Raw genomic sequence first — 18557 nt, 5'->3', positions numbered from 1 at the left:
ATAGATCTTAAGCTCAGTTGCACCACCTAACTTTGATCGTAACTATAACGATAATAGGTGTTTTTGTATGGAGTTTGACAGACTTTTGTGCAATCCAGCCTTAATCTCCCACAAAAATGACGTGTTTTATCTAAAAGTTTTATACTCCACCACCGATCTTTTACAGGGCCTTTGATATCAAATTAAAATTATCAAAACCGTGCATATGCACGCTTTTGATAATTTTTTCGCCTAAGTTCAACAAACTGCGAGCAGACATTTTTTTTTACGATAAAACGACAATCCTAAAAGTGCCAAGACAAAAAAAGATATCAATCTATTTTTAATCGAACAAAATACCTAAAAATAACCATAAATAAAAATGGACACTGAAAAAGTATGTTACACGTCAAACGGACAAGGCACTGGCGCCTTCATCTGTAAAAAAGTATCAAACCTTCCATTTCATTTGTTCGGTGCAACAAAAGCAAGAGTTTTATTTAACGAACAAGTGTGTTGCTAACGGTACACACACACAGGCGCGGTCGTTGCCCGACGCACGCGCAGGAGTCGTCAACATTTAAATCAAGTTACATCATGAAAAGTTTAAGGAAAATCATGGAACTGGGTCAGCATTGTCACCAGGCCGTTGACCTCGCACATAGTGCACCTAACTGTTTCTGATACGGTTTTTAATTTGGTAAAATTAATATTATAACCTATTAAACTACATACACCGCTAAAGATGTTCAATGTAATATACTTACGTAAAGCATACAGCCATGAAGGCGTTAGACCCTTACCCCCTTATTAATAAAAAGTTACACCTAGGATGAACTCTGGATAAAAATGACATTTCCATACTAAATGACAATTTAAGCCAGAGTTCAACTAGGGTGTAACTTTTATTAATAAGGGGGTTAGTATCTATTCTATAATTATTGTAAGTTGTGTTATTCTACTCCTTAGCTGTACGCATAAAATATTATGTATTGAAAACACTTCTTGTCACTTGGCAGTTTGTTCAGTTTGACTATGTTTACATAACTTGTTTTTCCATCAGTTCAACAACCTTTCGACCTTCAATTGGCTAGTACATTACACTTTTTATAAATGAGTCTAAGATTTAACTAAAAACTGCTTATCCTAACGAATAAATAAACTAATTTATAAGTAAAATGAAGCTGACTAAATTTTACTAAAAGAAATCTCTTTAAAAAGCTCATCTGTGCTGTCTGCGTTTTTAACGTAGTCTAAATACGTATAAATCTTTGATCGAACTATTAAATAAATAAGACGACGAACAAAATCTTTATCTAAAACCAGATTTTCCACCAATCGGATTATCGGCGTCCAAGTTAGAAAGCTTTTATAAGTAATTCCAAGAATAAACCTGCCGCGCAAGAAAGTTGTTTGTAACTTTGAGACAGAAAAGCCCACTCCGACAGATTTTCCAATTCCCACAGCATGCATCATTAACATTATGTAAACCGTCGGCTAAAACCAAAACACTGTTTCGGCCAATGACTCGTGTTTACCAAACAAACACGGTACTTTCCAACAGTTGATCACACCTGCCGGTTACCGCTGCACTTATCGTCAATGAAACCGGAGTACATTCTCGAACGCTCGTCCCGCCGACCGACGCTATATAAGACCGGCTCCGAGCGCGGCCAGACATACGTATTACGAAAGCGATAGACACACGAAGCGAACACACGATGCTCAAATCAGCGATCTGCATTCTCGCGCTCGTCAGCGCCGCCACCTGCGACGAAGCGAGGCGCCACAGGATAGAAGACCCCTTCGCGGCCCTCGACAGGCACATCACGCACACGCTCGCCTACCACTACCTGTGGCCATGGGACCAGCTCATCAAAGCGGCCGCCGCAATCGACGCCGAAGAACATCTAGAGGAACCCAAAATCCTGTCCGATGACAAGAAATTCGAAATTAACATGAACGTCAAGCGATTCAAGCCGGACGAACTCAGAGTGAAAGTGAAGAACCGCTACATCTTAGTTGAGGGACACCACAAGGAGAACAATGACAACAGGCAGAAATTCATGGCGAATCACTTCGTGCAGCGATTTGTGCTCCCACTTGGAAGTAAGCAAGAGGAAGTGACAGCGATTTTGAAGGAGAACGGTATCTTAAGTATCACGGCGCCGAAGCATGAGTTGCCGCCGCCGCCGCCCGAACGCGAAGTGCCAATCGAGGTCAGGCTTCCAGAAAAAACAGAAGTTCCAGAGAAAACTGAAAGTCCAGTGAAAACTGAAACTCCAGTGAAAGAAGAAACGACAACAGAAAAGAAGGAGGTTTCACCTGTGGTGACATCGACGGCGACGCCTTTGGAGCAGTTGGATTTGGTTGAAGCCACGACACACGTTGGCAAGATTAGGAAGAAGGAACTGAAGACCACTCCAAAGACGACGAAAGACAACGAAGTGACGAAGGGCGGGGAAGGCAACGGACTGGACTACATGTTGATAGAGTCTGAGGAGTGAATGCCGCGGTTGTGATATGGTGTACAAGACTGAGTGAAGCTTTAAGGCGTCGGCCGCCATGTGAGCGCTGGCGCTAAGCAATGTGAGATTTATTATTAACATTATTTTTGTTTTAGGAATAAAGATGTTATTTATTGTAAGTCGTATTTATTCGTTTCATTTCGCAATACGGTGAAAGAGTAATGTCTGGTAATATTTCCTTTTATGGCACTATAATTTTTACGATGATGGCTTGCTTAGGTCTCAGCGTAAGCTGATGTATGACGCTTGTTTTATCTTTATAAGCTTCCATTTATGGCCGGAGCTTTTAGGCCGTATGGGGAAATTAGCATAAATTTAACTGTGGACGTTTAGTGTGACAAGTAATTTGGATATACGACAAAAACAGATTTCTTGGAGAGCTTTCTTGTACCATCAAATTAAGTTCCGCTAGAATAAGCTTATTGTGGTTTTGTTTTACTTACAACTAACACAAATTCTATCTTTTTGTCCCTAAAAAACTCTAAATCACAATGTAAACAAGTGTGACAGTAATGCTAACACAGCAATTAGTGGCACATTACTACATTCGTAACGTTGCAAAATTCACACGTGGGAATATGTTACACTCATAATGGAATAAATTAAAATAAATTACAAATGTTATGATAGATGTGTTTCCCACAGCCGTGAGAAATAATTGAGTTACTCAGCGTTGTGTTTACATTGGGTAAAAGGCCTATTATTCGTGAAAATATACGGAAGATAATTAGAAAATTCTGAGTAAAACTACAGTATCAACGTTTTCGTAAGTAAATTTCAAAATTGATCCCAGTTCTATTTTAATCTCAACAAGTAAAGACTATTTGGTTAATGCAAAAACTTCGTAAATCTTTGCCAGCATCGCCACTAGCAAATTCTACTATGTACTAAGTAAATAAACTCTATAATTAGGAAGCTCTAATAATTCCTATCTCTTGTTACTTTTCGTAGTCTCGGGACTTCCTACGAATAACTATCTTACGCCCGTATTAACAAACGATGCCTGCTTAAATGAAGGAGCAAATCAAACGCACAGCGTTGAATAGAGCTCTGTGAGACCTCATAGTAATGTTTGTGAATACGGGCGTCAGAACCAACAACGATTATTTGATATAATATCGACTTTCCCCAATGCAAAACATGACGAGGATGACTAAAAAGATATATAAAACCATTCTAAGAACGAAAAGCATAACAAAGGTGACTCATTTCAAGCACTTTAGCAGTCGTTTCTAAACGTCATAAAGTAAATAAAGTGACGCACATGAAAGCGACTCTATCAACATTCTGTAAGCGCTCCTGCACACGACGCCGCCACCGCGCCGCCGCCGCGCCGCCACTGCGCCATCAAAGCATAATGTCGCGGATTACTAATGTTTGGCCAAAAAACGTTTCCCAAATTATCACATCGCAAACAACGTTTCGCAAATATTCATTTGGCAAATTTTTATTTGGCAAAACAACTTATTTCAAATTTTTTATTCGCAAATGTCGTTTTTGGCATATTATTGTTTACCAAATTATTGTTTGGCAAAGTATGTTTTGCCAAATGCAAAACTTACGTTTCCCAAAATATTTCACGATAAAAAATTTACAAAATAACAAATGATGATTGGTGCATAGAATGGAATACAAAATAGCTTGTGGTTATTATTTTGTTTAGGGTAGTTAATATTTTGTTCTAAATTAATTTTCATATTTCATTCTTTTTATTGAAATTTCCAAATGATTCATTAACAATAGAGGTGATTCTAGCGCTCGGCAGCCGCTGCCGCGGCAACGGCCTTCGCGCGTTAATGGTCACTGTTCTAACCTAACCTAACCCACTATTTTCTGCAATACCTACTTTCTGCAACCATACTATTTTCTGCAATCTCTTTGTTTTACATAAAATTCTTATGAAAACCATGATCATGTGCTTATGACCATGCTTTGATTTGTGGATAACGGTGGGTAAGTAGGTATGTGAAGTGTCAATTTGACCAAACAAATTATTTGGAATATAATGTTTGCGGCCGGCGGCGGCGTCGTGTGCAGGAGCGCTAAGGCAGCAATAAAGTTTGCAGGAAATTTTCATCGCAACAAGTCGGTCTTATACTGCCGCCAAGCGTTTTGGGAATTTCTTATTTTAATCCCAACTATCCCATCCCAACTAATATTATAAATGCGAAAGTAACTCTGTCTGTCTGTCTGTCTGTCTGTCTGTCTGTCTGTCTGTCTGTCTGTCTGTCTGTTACGCTTTCCCGCTTAAACCTCGCAACTGATTTCAGACAAAATTCCACGCGGGCGAAGCCGCGGGCGGAAAGCTAGTTGATTATAAACGTGTGTTTAATTAAAGGCTTTTAAAACGTCGGCATTTCCTGGTATTACAATTAAACGGGAAAACGTAATTACGTTCCAGTAATTATGTTTTAAGATTTCGACATTATTTATAGAAAGTATAAGGAATAAAATTTTATTTATAGCTTTATAGGATAATGTAGTGATGTGATGATTAATTTTATTTACCTACTTTACTAGCAGCCGCCCGCGACTTCGTACGCGTGGATCCCGTTTTACCCCCTTATGGGGTTGAATTATGCAAAATCCCATCTTAGTGAGCACCTACGTTCTAAAAGGAACCCCCATACAAAATTTGAGACGCCTAGCACTTGTAGTTTCTGAGATTTCGTGATGAGTGAGTCAGTGACCTTTCGCTTTTATAGATAAAGATTATTAATGCAAAACTTGCGAATCTAGCTTAAACGTGAAATGAATGCTCTAGTTACAGGCAACATTATAACCTAGATTTCAAGTGGAGTAACAGTAGAACAGCTTTAACAGCTCAAATCGAGCTGAGCTGACAAAACGCTGCAGTAAAATGCACAAGTATGTTACACTCACGCATTCATAAACAGATCCCAAAATTAGACATCTTAACCACGTACTTAATTATTTTACTCTGTAACAATTTGCACAACATTCAGAAACAAAATATTTTTAGAATGTTTCATTTAAATTGTTTTGTCACATTGCATGAAAAGTTAAAATTCAAAAGTAAAAAAAAACAGTAACCAAAGTAGAGTAAATTTTTTTGTACTTAGGTACTTAATTGCATAGAAAAAAAAATACAATATTCAGTTTGATTTACTGATGTTTTTTAAATAATTTTGTTCATAAATAATAGTAGCTATGTTTGAAGTAATAAGGATAACGTACGAGAATGTCATGGAAATAGCATTTATTTATTCAGTGACCGTAAAAACTTTTTGTTTCGAACCAACTGACGGAGATGTGGCAAGGGTGTCGCGTCGGGGCAAAATAAACAGTGATATGAGGGTAATCCCGTAAAACGTAAACATTTATTTAACACCAATGCCTTCGTAATAAACCTTATATTTTGTGGGAGCTTCAGTGTTTTGTATGTTTTCGTCGACTATCTCTGCTGAATCGATTCTATTGACTAATCTACTGATCGAAAGTAGAGTCCATTGCAGCTCAAATAATAGTTTATGGAAAATCGCTGGGAAAATGATATTCTATGTAGCGTAGGTACTAGGTAAAGTTGAAAATATACTAATGAAATCCGTGAGACAGCAGCTCAGGTTTTTTTCAATATTACAATGGATTATATTAAATAAATTTATGTTTCTCACTATTATCCTAGCAAAATAATAATTTAAATGTTTGTTGCATAAAACCTCACATCCAAAGGGAGTTTTACAGCGACTTGCCTTGGAAACACATTCAGAAAAAATCACTTAAAATGATTTATTATCAATAGATCTTTGAATAGCACATAGATGGTGGGCCCAGTAGTCCAGTCATTTGGTACAAATTAACGTGGTTTAACTCCAGGAAACTTCCCAGGTAAAACTACCAACTGACTTGACTACAGTTGCCGGAGGGAAAAATATTAAAAATTTCAATCCGGCGGCTTGGACTGCGGACCAAGCTAAAAGTGGGTCAAGTCGCAGGAAGTCTTTCCAAAGGACTCGTTTGTAGCTACGGGTCCTGCCGTGCGAGCGCCGTGTGTCGAATCACGCGTCGTCGTAAACATACAGTGTCGCCGCCAAGTTGTCAGTCGATCATAACTTTGGATAGACTATAAAACTGGCAGCAATATTCATGCACTATTTGCTACTGTGAAGATAGGAAACAGCATTAATATCTTATCAATGTATTCAGAAGTGCCGGAATTGGAACTATACACACAAAAACAAGATAAGATGAATAAAACTTAATGAAGTTAGGTGTAAGTAGAGATAGTTATGAAAAGATGCATAAAGATAAATAAGTGATAAAGATTCATAAGTGCCACTGCCACTTGTGGTCTAAACTGAATAAATATTTTTTATTTTTGATTTTGATGATAAACCATTAACTGTAGTCGGCGGTTTTAATGATAATAATATTGTCGTGTAAGCCACGAGAACCCTCAGGCAGTCTGGCCTAGCCAACTCGTCTGGCCATCGAGGGGAATGTTTTAGTGCATTAAGTTCGCCATATGTACAAATTTATTTTGGCATTAAAGTTTGCCTCTGGTGAGTAAAAGGACATTGTGCTCTTGCAAACCATCGCGTGCACGCGTTTGGCTGAACCTTTAATATCACAAATGTTCAGTGACAATCAACATAGAACTTCTGGAAGTGGTCTCTACCTATCTATTATCATATGCCCTAAGTAATAAAACGTAGAAACCTATTAATAGACTAAAAATATAAACTTGAGTGGTACGCCATAATGACTGCCATAATCGTCAGTAATAAACCAAAAACGCGTGTAAACATTGTAATTTTATCGCACTATGAAACAAATGCTACTATTAACTCTGCTAATGAGAAATATGAGATTTGGTTTGTTTGTTTCCGACTTGAGGTACGGGTCTATACGTTAGAGCAATGTGGAAATTAATTTTCCCTTTACGCCCATAGTGTACGCGTTACACTAAAAGGTTGTTCAATTTAGTTTGGCAGATAAGTCTTGACATAAAAATAATAAAAAAAATGTTTATTTTCTCTCACAAAGGTTACAGAGTTGGTACAAAAGGACTTAAATGGATTCATTATGTTCTGTAGTCGGATGAAGGTTTAAGTTGTAATAAGTGGATCTTAAGTTATTTTTCCTGCATGCTTTAGAGAAAAGAAATACTTTTTATTTCTAGTAGATTAGACCAATACACATTGGTAGGTACATCTAATACGCTGTGGACTGCAAAATTGTATGCGCAATTAAGTATACAAGTTGCAAATAAGACTGTTTGCAATTTCCTTCAAGTAGGCGCCTCATATTGCTGAAAAATGTCCTATGTTATTGTTTCATTGTGTAACATAAAAATGTTTCTAACGTCCAAACCCAATTAAAGAAGATGGCTTAATTAACCAAGCCCTGTATAATTTCAATAACAAAACCAAAAGCCTATTATGTTGTATAACATCTCCTTTGTAAGAAATCCCCAGAAAACACCAATAGGCAGCAAGTTTGTGCCTAATCCGATTAGATTCCCTTCGAGGGGGAATACCGGGAAAGTAAACGGGAAATGTTTTATGACTCGTAATACTGAGGTTTACATTGCTGTAATAAAGAATAAAGTCTTAGGAACTTATGCTGATCAGTTTGATAAAATGAGGGTCCAAAAATATTAGGACAAGATCTTTCCCTAAGCAGTTTAGTGACAAACACAGTGATCAAAAATAATTAGTATCAACATCATCGTCAGGTCATTTAACTAAGTACTGCAAGAGCACGTACGAACACTTCGGATTCACTAGACAAAATATGGCAAATTCGGCCTACACTCACCATGACCTTGACCATACAAATGTAAAATAAAACTTATTCGAAACCCTAAACACGGTTGCAAGATAAAAGATTGTACCTACTAAAGAGAAAAACGATCACAGAACATTTTACAAGTGACCCCTATGAAAACAAAATTCCTGTTATGTGTTGGTAACATAGGGGTCACTAAAAATTAAAGATTGATGGTGAAAACGGGCATTAGACTAACTTTTCACTTTTGTTAAAGTTGTAAGATGGTGCGACCTAGCCTTAGTATATTCTCATTTCCACCAATCTACTCGGTCTAACCTAGATTTTGAACCGACACATCCTGCTCAGAACCAATAATGTGGCACATTTCAGACGCAGCGTAATCTGCTTACTTGAAGCCTGGGCTATACGCCGCGCCTTGTCTAAACCGATCGTAATGCTATTAGGCTTGCCTACGGCTGGAAATAAACGATAGCTACATAAATAGCACATAGAACAAACAGCTTGACCCAATTTTAAGTGAGTCAGCAAGGGATTTTTGTTAAATTATTAGTCATTTTGCACAAATTACTAATAGTCCCATTAGCCCCTCGTACCTATAAAGCTAAATGTGGGCTCACCACAATAGTCGAGCGGTGGCAGACAGAGTTCGAACCCGCGTTCCTCGGATATCGAGTCAGTCAGCCCGACCCCTTCACAGTTCGGCTATCGTGGTTTCAATCAACTTCAATCTTCTGTTTTCATTAATGTAGTATGTACTGAATAAATCTATACGAAAACAAAATAAATGGCCATCAACGCGCTCATAAAAGCATTGCAATGTCAGGTTAATTTCCAAAAAGGCTGTCAGAGGTACTGATCTGCAAAGATCAGCTAATGCCACAGAATAACGACTTTAATTCACTTCAAATTTAATTTGACTCCATCAGCAAAACACTCAGTAGGCTGAATCAATAAAAATGTATTAAAACAGTTTCTTGGTAATCTCATTCTTAAAATCCATAAGCTGGAAAGTTGGTCAGTGCGGTCTTTGTTAGCACAATAGAGGTGATTTAGAGCAGCACCGATAGAATATTATCCCTTCTTCTTCTTTTCGTGTCGACAACAAACCTACAAAGTGTCAGCCCAAAACTCCGCCACAAGAGTGGCGTTGTCAGTAGCACTCATCAAATCCTCCTGAGTGCAGTTGCTTGGGCACGGCACGACATCAGGTGCTTCATCGACTGGGGAACACTATATCCCTTAAACTATAATACATACAGGGTGTCCCAAAATTAGCACGTCACACTGACACTGGAGGTAGCTGAATCTGAGACGCTTCGAACAAGCTTAATATGTCCATGGAAAAGTTTCATAAGTTTTAAGATATGACCAATTTTATTTATTCATGTCCATAGAAAAGTTTGATGAATTTTGAAATATGACTCATAAGTATTTTTAAAATGGACTTGATATACTTGTTAGATGCGTCTTAAGCTCATATACTATACTTATATTTCTAGGAGTACCTAAATGAAACAATGAATATGCTGGTAATAACGATAATGATGAGGGATGTCCACCCACAACGTGGACCGACGACCTGATAAAGGTAGCAAGAAGGCGCTGGATGCAGGCCGCTACCAACCGTGCGATGTGGAAGTCATTGGGGGAACTAAACACCAGTGTACTTTTGAACTTCCTTCACAAATTACGCTCGAATTTTACCTAGTTATAATGCTAAATGTGTAATAAAAAAACAGGAATTAGCGTGACCGGTAAATTACTTTTTATTCGACAGGCAATTTGACTGAATTTTTACTTGTAATAATCATGCAACGCGACAATTTAGGTTATTATTTTGTGGATTTCGATTCATTGCTCTTTTTACTAACAAATTTCTAAATTTTATTGTTTTATATTGTATTTGAAATATATTTATTAAGTAGGTATTAACCCTTTACTAAAAGGTGTACGAGTAGATATATGAAATCTGTGTTAAAACGATATCATTTAGAAACAGATCTAGGTTAGTTCATAAAAAATCTGCATCTCACCTAATAAGGCGCTATTGCAGTCAAATACCTACTTTAAGCTACATAGAAAACCCAGACTTCTACTGCTTATTTAAATAAGCATCTTAAAATGTTTTAAATACAAAACTAAAGTAGTGAGTTTGCTTTATCTATGTCCATTGTCGTCACAAGTCAAACCAAGCCCGTGAAATAATTCAGGTTCCCGCGGGATTACTGCCGTATCTTCGGGCTCTTATCTCCGGGACGCAGGTTTGGTCCCGTCGAGTGCTAAAGCGTATTGTCCTTTGAGGTGGGGCGATGTTATGTTGCTTATCACCACACGGCAAGATATTGGCTTTATTATAAGATTTATTATGTAAGCGGTATACATCTGCTGAAATCTTATGCTAAACACAAACAAGTAAGGCGATCTGATCTATGTGTTAAGCTAATTAAGTTTTAGAATTCTAGTGGCTTATATTATCTAATAAAGAGTCTTGAACAAGGTTAGAAAGACGTTGACAAAATTCTCCTACTAGGCACAAACATTTAGTAACCCAATGTAATTACTACATTGGGTTACTAAATGTATCTGTATAAAAAATGTAGCTCAAAAAACCAAACAATTGATCTTAGTAAAGACAAGATGCCAATAGCTGTTGACTCTAATAACGCCTAGTGTCTCAGCCTACCACACTGCGGTTTTCAGTCAAGACCGAAGACAAGCGAACGAAATTTTGTCTATACAACCAGAAATCCTGAAGTTCGTTAGACACCGGAACTAATCCCATATCCCTCTCGCAACGACTGGATCACTTACTTAATGGATTGATTGCACATGAAACGACGTAGTATCCCTATTGGGGTCGGCCCCCTCCAAGGTTATATCATTTTAATGGTTAGGTGATTGGTACTGAGTGTTAGTTGAAATTTCGTTCGTTTCAGCCGAAAGACGTCCACTGCTGGACAAAGGCCTCCCCCAAGGATTTCCACAAAGACCGGTCCTGCGCCGCTTGCATCCAGGTACTTCCCGCGACCTTCACCAGATCGTCGGTCCACCTAGTGGGAGGCCTGCCCACGCTACGTCTAGTTGCAATTTACTCTAGACTTTGTAAGTAATTTTGTTCGTTCGTTAGTTTCAACCGAATTCTGTCCACTGCTGAACAAAGGCCTGACACGGATGTCCACAACGACCGGTCCTGTGCTGCCCACATCCAGTTCCCGTGACCTTCACCACGTCGATCCACCGAGGTGAGGCCTGCCTACACTACGTTTTCTGATCCGTTGTCAATTTAATTGAAGTAATTTTACACTTCAACATAAATAATAAATAATTAACACTGTGTACGATATCGGTACAGGATCCCAAAATCCTTGAGTTGAAATTCAAATAAAACTCCAATCTCAGAACGGAGGCGATTTAATGTTTGTAAGAAAGGTATAAGTAGTTCGGAAAAAATACAACGCTTGCGCGATCTAAAGAAGCTCAGCGCCATCTATTGGTAACCTTTTGAACTTAACTAATGTGGTGTACGTACAATTTGTAAAATTATTTTCTATTACAAACATTATGTTTATTATTATTGTATATTATATNTCCGGTCCACTTTTTGCATAAATTTTCTAAGTCTTTTGAAGCTTGCAATCGCTATGAAAACCGGCGTGGATTCCCCGTCTCGTCACTTTTAAGCGAATTATTCTAAGTCCAAGATCTACTGATTTATTCTAAGTCAAATTTACTTTACTTAACACTTTGCAACACGTAAATGTACTCACGGTTTCACTTGCACTTTACTTATCACTGATTACGTNCTTCCTGTCTTTTCTGGTAGTTATTAATAAATCCATAACTTAAAAGCAGTTATGATTCTTTAGCCGCCATTTAGTTCTGCACACTTGAAGCAAGCCTTAAAATTTTACAAGGTTAGAAAGGAAAATGTGTATTTATTGAATTAATTATTAACATTTTACAAAATCAACTTACTTCATGTGAATGTTGAAAAAAATACCTTTTTTTTTGGTATATGACAACATGACAAAATGTTTATAGATACTGAGCAGCATCGGTTTGAAAATTTTGCCGCTTTTTTCTGCTCTAGCTCAAAATTAGATTTTGTCATTTAGCGGCCTTTTAGCTTATAGACGGCAGCTAGGCACTTAATACTTTGCATACAATTTCCAAGGGAGGACTTGTGCGTTCACTCAAAAACCGTCCTTCGGCTCGTAGGAACTTGTACGATATCGGTACAGGATCCCAAAATCCTTGAGTTGAAATTCAAATAAAACTCCAATCTCAGAACGGAGGCGATTTAATGTTTGTAAGAAAGGTATAAGTAGTTCGGAAAAAATACAACGCTTGCGCGATCTAAAGAAGCTCAGCGCCATCTATTGGTAACCTTTTGAACTTAACTAATGTGGTGTACGTACAATTTGTAAAATTATTTTCTATTACAAACATTATGTTTATTATTATTGTATATTATATTGAATTTAATTATGTACTTTATTTATTTATTTATGTTATTTAATTGACTTAACACACTGGATTAATAAATTAAAGAATTTATTCTTACTGACGATAATTAATAATATTTAATGAAATAAATTAAAACGGAAAACATGTTGACTAAAGTTAAAAAGCAGGTCTTAAATATTCAAATAAATATTTAATACAACAGACTAGCACAGTTAGTAGTATTAGGTTGTCTGTTAATTGCTACCAAGATAATTAACGAATAAACAATAAATTCCAATTTGGGTTACATACCCACTATCATTAATGAGTGTAATTTTCCAACACATATCAAACAATATTTCATCGAATATAATACAAATCACTTGTTCTTGCCATATTTCTTAAAAACTAGAAAAGCCTGGCACAAAATATTAAAAAATAGACACATAACTAATGACTGAATAAGTAAAGTACAGTTGATAGCACTATCATCTTTAAGATCAAGAAACTAAAATTTTGAATATCTGTTCCCTGCAACCACAGGTTTGTTTACCGAATATGATCCATCTGAGTCGTAAATTTTCTTTTTGGTGACGTAGTTATTCGTTTCATATCCATTCTTGTCGTAATCATAACTCTCGTAACCGTGATACGGGCCACTGTCTCCGTGATACGGGCCCCCGCCACCGTGATACGGGCCATCGCCACCGTGATACGGGCCGCCGCCACCGTGATACGGCGCGCCGTAGCCGTGATAGATCTCATGGCCGTGATCGTGATAAATTGGCTCGTGTTCTATGTATTCTTCGTGTTTGTTCTGTTTAAGGTAGTGAATAAACCATAGAACGAAGTGCCATCCTTTAGTTAGGAGAATGTAGAATATGATGCCGTAGACGATTTTCAGGATGAACAGCTTCGTCGCTACTACGTAGAAGAAGTGAACTGTGGACAAGAGAAAAAGCAGTTTAGTATTTTAATACATTTTTAAACCAGCAGACAGTGGTGACTGAGTTTGTTGCGGCGCTTCATCTCAGCACTTGCCAAATGTTTGTCTCGAAGCGCTGGTAGGGCAAAAATAGAATGAGACATGTATAGGCTCCTTAAGAGCATTTGACGATTTGCAAGTACTAATTTAATTTTTTTTTTTTTTTTTTTTTTATAAAAGATTATTACCAATTTGTATTGCCCAAATTACTAATAGTCCCATTAGCCCCTCGTGGTAAGCTAAATAAGCTTGTGTTACGAGTGGGCTCACCACAATAGTCGAGCGGCGGTGGGATTCGAACCCGCGTTCCTCGTATCTCGAGTCGGCCACACCGACCCCTTCACCGTTCGGCTATCGTGGTTATAAAATTAGTACTAAACAAATAAAGATAATTTTGATTTTGATTTTTAATTAGCATTTACATTATTTACTTAATTAAATAAATTAACGATGAACGATAGAGACAAAGAGAGAGATTTCGAGTTCAATAATAATTGTTTTATTAAATTATTGCTTTGTTTATGGGTTTAGATCAAAACGTAAATAGAATCAACGTGTTATTAATTATATCCTACCTATTTATTATCCTCGCCTAAATAAATCAAGCCAGCTGGATTGGGGCACAGAACTATACGGATTCCGTTCCAACATCCCAACAAACTTCTCGTAGTGGGAATGCGCGTGACCCGCATCTTTATAACTTGTCCACGCCTCTGGGACGTACTTGGAAATGGCTAAGGCCCACGCCAGCACGAGGATTATTTTCATGCTGGCGATAATAAGCGCGATGCCCAGAAATATTTTGTACAGCCCAACTTTTACCGCCAGGGCTATGCCCAAGTTGGCTGTAACAAAACAGAAAGGGCATTTTATTTTTCTTGAAAGATGTGTATCAATTTTGTGGCTTAACATGTGCTAGACGAATCCCTATTAATATTGAAAATGAAAAATGAAAAATGTTTATTTCGTTAACAACAACAATTAATAGGATTTGAGGTGGACTATTTCTTGTAAGTGCAATGGCACCTGTACCAGAAGGAGTCGCTCTCCCTTATCAAATTAACATTAAGTAACAATATTACTACTACTGACTATTACACAATATTGATGAATGACAATATTTTGTTGAGACTTTAAAAACGATAGTGATGGACATCTAGGGATCTCCAAAGAGCAAATTTTTTTTAGGTTTTGTCAGTCACCCACCCAGTTTTTAGTCACATTCTTACAAAGGTAGTGCACGGCAAAAACTCCTTAACATTCAATCTTTTATCATCACACATTAATAATAGCACCTCGTTAATAAAACACTAAATTCAATATGGTAGCTAATTTTAAATCCAAAAGAAACTTTTTCTCTATCCTATCAATTCGAAAGTAATTTTCGCGTGCAAATGACACCTACAAAATGCAGCTCTAATAAAATCAGCCAATGGAATTTTAAAATTGAAACTATTCAGATTTAAATCTCCCCAGGCCAATCATAAGGGTGGACTCTTACTACCGGCTTTTTATAAGATCGTGGAGTCATTTTAAAACAAGATATGAATTAAAATCCTATCCTAAATAATCCTTGGGGGAGGCCTTTGTCCAGCAGTGGACGTCTTTCGGCTGAAACGAACGAACGAACGAACGATGAATTAAAATACTAGTAGTTGCATATATCTTTATTTTGAAAATGTAGAGTTTGCGGCTGAAATTGAAGTGTAAAATAAATATGTCATTTATTTAAAACATCTGGGATGTACCTACTTAGAATCTTGATTAACAAATAATTATAATTCCCATCAATCCATACTTATTTAGCTAAATATGCTTTTGTGTTACAAGTGGGTTCAAAATAATCCAGCAGTGGAACGTGTGATTCGAACACACGTTGTTCTGTACGACAATGGCATAGTCTCTCCCTATGACAGTTTAACTTTCCCCCAGGACAAACTTGACCTTCATTGGTTGGGTTCAGCTGTAGATCCTGGCTACACAGGAGATGCAGTGGTGGGAACGAGAGGTGAGAATAGTCCCGTTAAAAAAGTGTGCTAGTGTGCTACGTCCTTTAGTGTTCCAAGCTGAACGCGACACGGCGACACTGGTCGCCGGGAACTTATATTTAACTATTAACTATTTTCCTATTTTCTTTCCATTACGTGTAATTTAACACTGGCTCGGTGGAGGATAAGGTACCTAGTTACTTTTGCAATTTAATCCTGTCTTTCCAGGTTTATAATAATGAAAGAGTTTTTACCTACTAGAACAGTTTTAAATGAAAATCTTGTTATTGGGACACACTTTTGCGTACTAATACCACACTGAAAATAATTATCCAGTTGGATTCAGTAGTCCAGTCATTTGGTACAAATTAACGTGGTTACCTGGAACGAAACTACCAAATGACTGGACTACAGAAGTACAGATACAGAGATAAATAATTGGCAAATCAACATACAAATGTTATTTGTAAAATGTCATTATAATTTAATAAGATAACTACACTGGAAGGCATCATATTAATGTTTAACTAAACAGAGAATTCATTGTGGAAAACCTTGGGGGAGGCCTTTGTCCAGCAGTGGACGTCATTTGGCTGAAACGATACGATACGAAACAGAGAATTATAATTGTGGAAGGTATTTTTTAAATTAAGTTGAACTCTTTAATCAAAGTCAAAGTCAAAGTCAAAATTTCTTTATTTGTTTAGACTAATAAGTAGTTCTTACAAATCGTCATATGCTCTTAAGGAGCCTCTACATATCTCATAATCTTTTTACCCTACCAGCGCTTCGAGACCAACATTTGGCAAGTGCTGAGAAGAAGCGCCGCAACAAACTCAGTCACCACTGTAATTACATACGACTCGGTCTAACTATCCGAATGTAACGGATTAAAAAGTTATTATTTAACCAAATAACTAATTGAAAAAGTTTTCAAATTTCAAGCCTTTATAATTCAAAATTATGTAAAATAGTTAAAAGCCGATAATATTGCCAAGTTGAAATAAACAAAACAATATTTGTAAAGGCAACTTTTGCAAAAGACTTGTTCCAAAGGTCTTTGTATTTAATTACTCGTTTTGTATCAAAGTAGTATTTATTTGCTATCTATTTCATCTTTTACTAGCTGTGCTCGCGACTTCGTACGCGTGAAAATACTTAGTTTGAATAATATTTTCCAATTTTGCAACATTTTTCTTTACTGCTCCGCCCCTATTGGCTGTAGGGTGATGTTAAATACTTATAGCCTTGAGTATTTCTCAATAAATGGGCTATTCAACACAAAAAAAAAACTTTTCAAATCGGAAAAATTATTCCTGAGATTAGCGCGTTCAAGCAAACAAACAAAGATTTAAGCTGAGTTGCACCGTCTAACTTTAATCGTAACTAACGATAACCGGTGTTTTTTGTATGGAGTTTTACAGATTTTTGACGTTTGTTAATGTTGAAGTAAGTTTTTTTTTGTCGCGGAGGAAATGCTCTGCGCATCTTCACCACTGCCGGGGGACAGGGTGGTGTGTTGGTCTCCCGGCGCCCTGATGCTCCGTCCTGAAAAGGACAGGGTCCCACTAAAAATGTTAAAGTAAGATGGTGCAACCCAGTCTATAAGTACCTATAGATAAAGTTGATAAAATACTCACTGAGCAACGCATATTTCCCTTTCCCCCTGGCCTCGTCTCCCGACGCGGCTAACTCCCCACATCTCACACAGGACACAGATAATGCAACCAGGAATAAAATTAAAACGTTCATCCTCTTATTTCCCTCGTGCTCGATTCCTTTGCTTCGACGTTGCGGGATTAAAAAGTATTCTCGACGTTTTAAAAATAAATCGTTGCCTCTTTTCAGCAAAGAGTTTGTGGCCAGTGTGTTTTTTTTTTCTCTGATTTAAAAATGACACTTTGACACTTAAAATTCCGAACAGGTTTTAATCTTTTTTGCCAGATTATTGTTTAATCTACTTGTAACCGGCCAGTGTCACACAGTAGTCGAACGCGGAATGATTTTCCGGCGACAGTTAGCACACGAAGTCCTGAAGTGATAATTAAGTGATAAATACTCGTGAAAGTGTTCAGTGAGTTTGAATTGTTACGTCGATTTTCACGCAATCCAACCGTAGAGAGCTAAAACTACATATTGCATGATTTCTTTATTTATTTTTTACATTGTATCATTACTAATACTGTGTTTAAGATGCTAAGATATTCATGTTTTCTTTCTGCTTGGTTTCACCTAAAAGTATAGATATTTCGATCGCGGCTATTTTAAAAGTAATTATGATTGATGTTCTCGCTCTTAGTATATTTACTTCTAAAAACATAATTTGGGTTTCAAATAATGGCTCTGGAAGTCTGGAATAACAAATTCATGGAAGTGTTTATTTTTATCGTGAATATTCCTAAACTCATACTGACTTGTTTTTAATGTTATTTTGATAGTCTTTGGCTCAGAATACCTGATCCCTGTATAACATCACGTCACAAAATAGGAGTTACGTGTAATTGCGGGTTCAGATCCCATCTGGTGCTAATGTAAAAAAAAACTAATATTAGTGCATTAATTAGCACAATTAATGCACGCATTACAATATTATCTACGTTAGTTATTTTGTCTTTAGGTACATAATGGTTCGATAGAACATTTATTCGTTGGTTCGTTTCAGCCAAATGACGTCCACTGCTGGACAAAGGTCTCCTCCAAAGCTTTCCACAATGAACGGTCCTACGCTGCTCGCATCCAGACTCTTCCCGCGACGGCAAGCGGCGCAGGACCGGTCATTGTGGAAATCCTTGGGGGAGGCCTTTCCAGCAGTGGACGTCTCTCGGCTGAAACGAATGAACACCATAAATATGAAAATGATGCTGTGTTTGAGCTCAT

General features: G+C 37.3%; 2 protein-coding genes across 2 annotated transcripts; one reads left to right on the top strand and one right to left on the bottom strand.

Annotated features, from left to right (window-relative positions):
- The first annotated feature begins 1610 nt into the window (after positions 1-1610).
- On the top strand, positions 1611-2632 carry LOC114357532 (alpha-crystallin B chain). Its single transcript, XM_028311220.1, has one exon. The coding sequence runs from the start codon at positions 1701-1703 to the stop codon at positions 2484-2486; it is 786 nt and encodes a 261-aa protein (XP_028167021.1). The 5' UTR covers positions 1611-1700; the 3' UTR covers positions 2487-2632.
- A 10498-nt stretch (positions 2633-13130) lies between these two features.
- On the bottom strand, positions 13131-17567 carry LOC114357672 (uncharacterized). Its single transcript, XM_028311441.1, has 2 exons — positions 17321-17567; positions 13131-13649 (listed from the first exon to the last, which is right to left on the bottom strand). Exons 1-2 carry the CDS (start codon positions 17430-17432, stop codon positions 13216-13218), a joined length of 546 nt encoding a protein of 181 aa, XP_028167242.1. The 5' UTR covers positions 17433-17567; the 3' UTR covers positions 13131-13215.
- Positions 17568-18557: the final 990 nt, after the last annotated feature.

The sequence above is a fragment of the Ostrinia furnacalis genome, unplaced genomic scaffold (genome assembly GCF_004193835.3).
Source record: "Ostrinia furnacalis isolate ACB-3 unplaced genomic scaffold, ASM419383v2 OfSCF0058, whole genome shotgun sequence".
In the NCBI taxonomy this organism is placed as follows: domain Eukaryota; kingdom Metazoa; phylum Arthropoda; class Insecta; order Lepidoptera; family Crambidae; genus Ostrinia; species Ostrinia furnacalis.
Note: the sequence above shows the minus strand (reverse complement) of the source record. Positions and strands in the feature narration are given on the sequence as shown.

Coding starts and splice junctions, on each gene's coding strand:
- LOC114357672 (XM_028311441.1), bottom strand. CDS start 17,432: ATGAACGTTTTAATTTTATTCCTGGTTGCATTATCTGTGTCCTGTGTG. Junction 13,650..17,320: donor AGGGAAATATGCGTTGCTCA/GTGAGTATTTTA, acceptor TCTTGTCCACAG/TTCACTTCTTCTACGTAGTA.
- LOC114357532 (XM_028311220.1), top strand. CDS start 1,701: ATGCTCAAATCAGCGATCTGCATTCTCGCGCTCGTCAGCGCCGCCACC.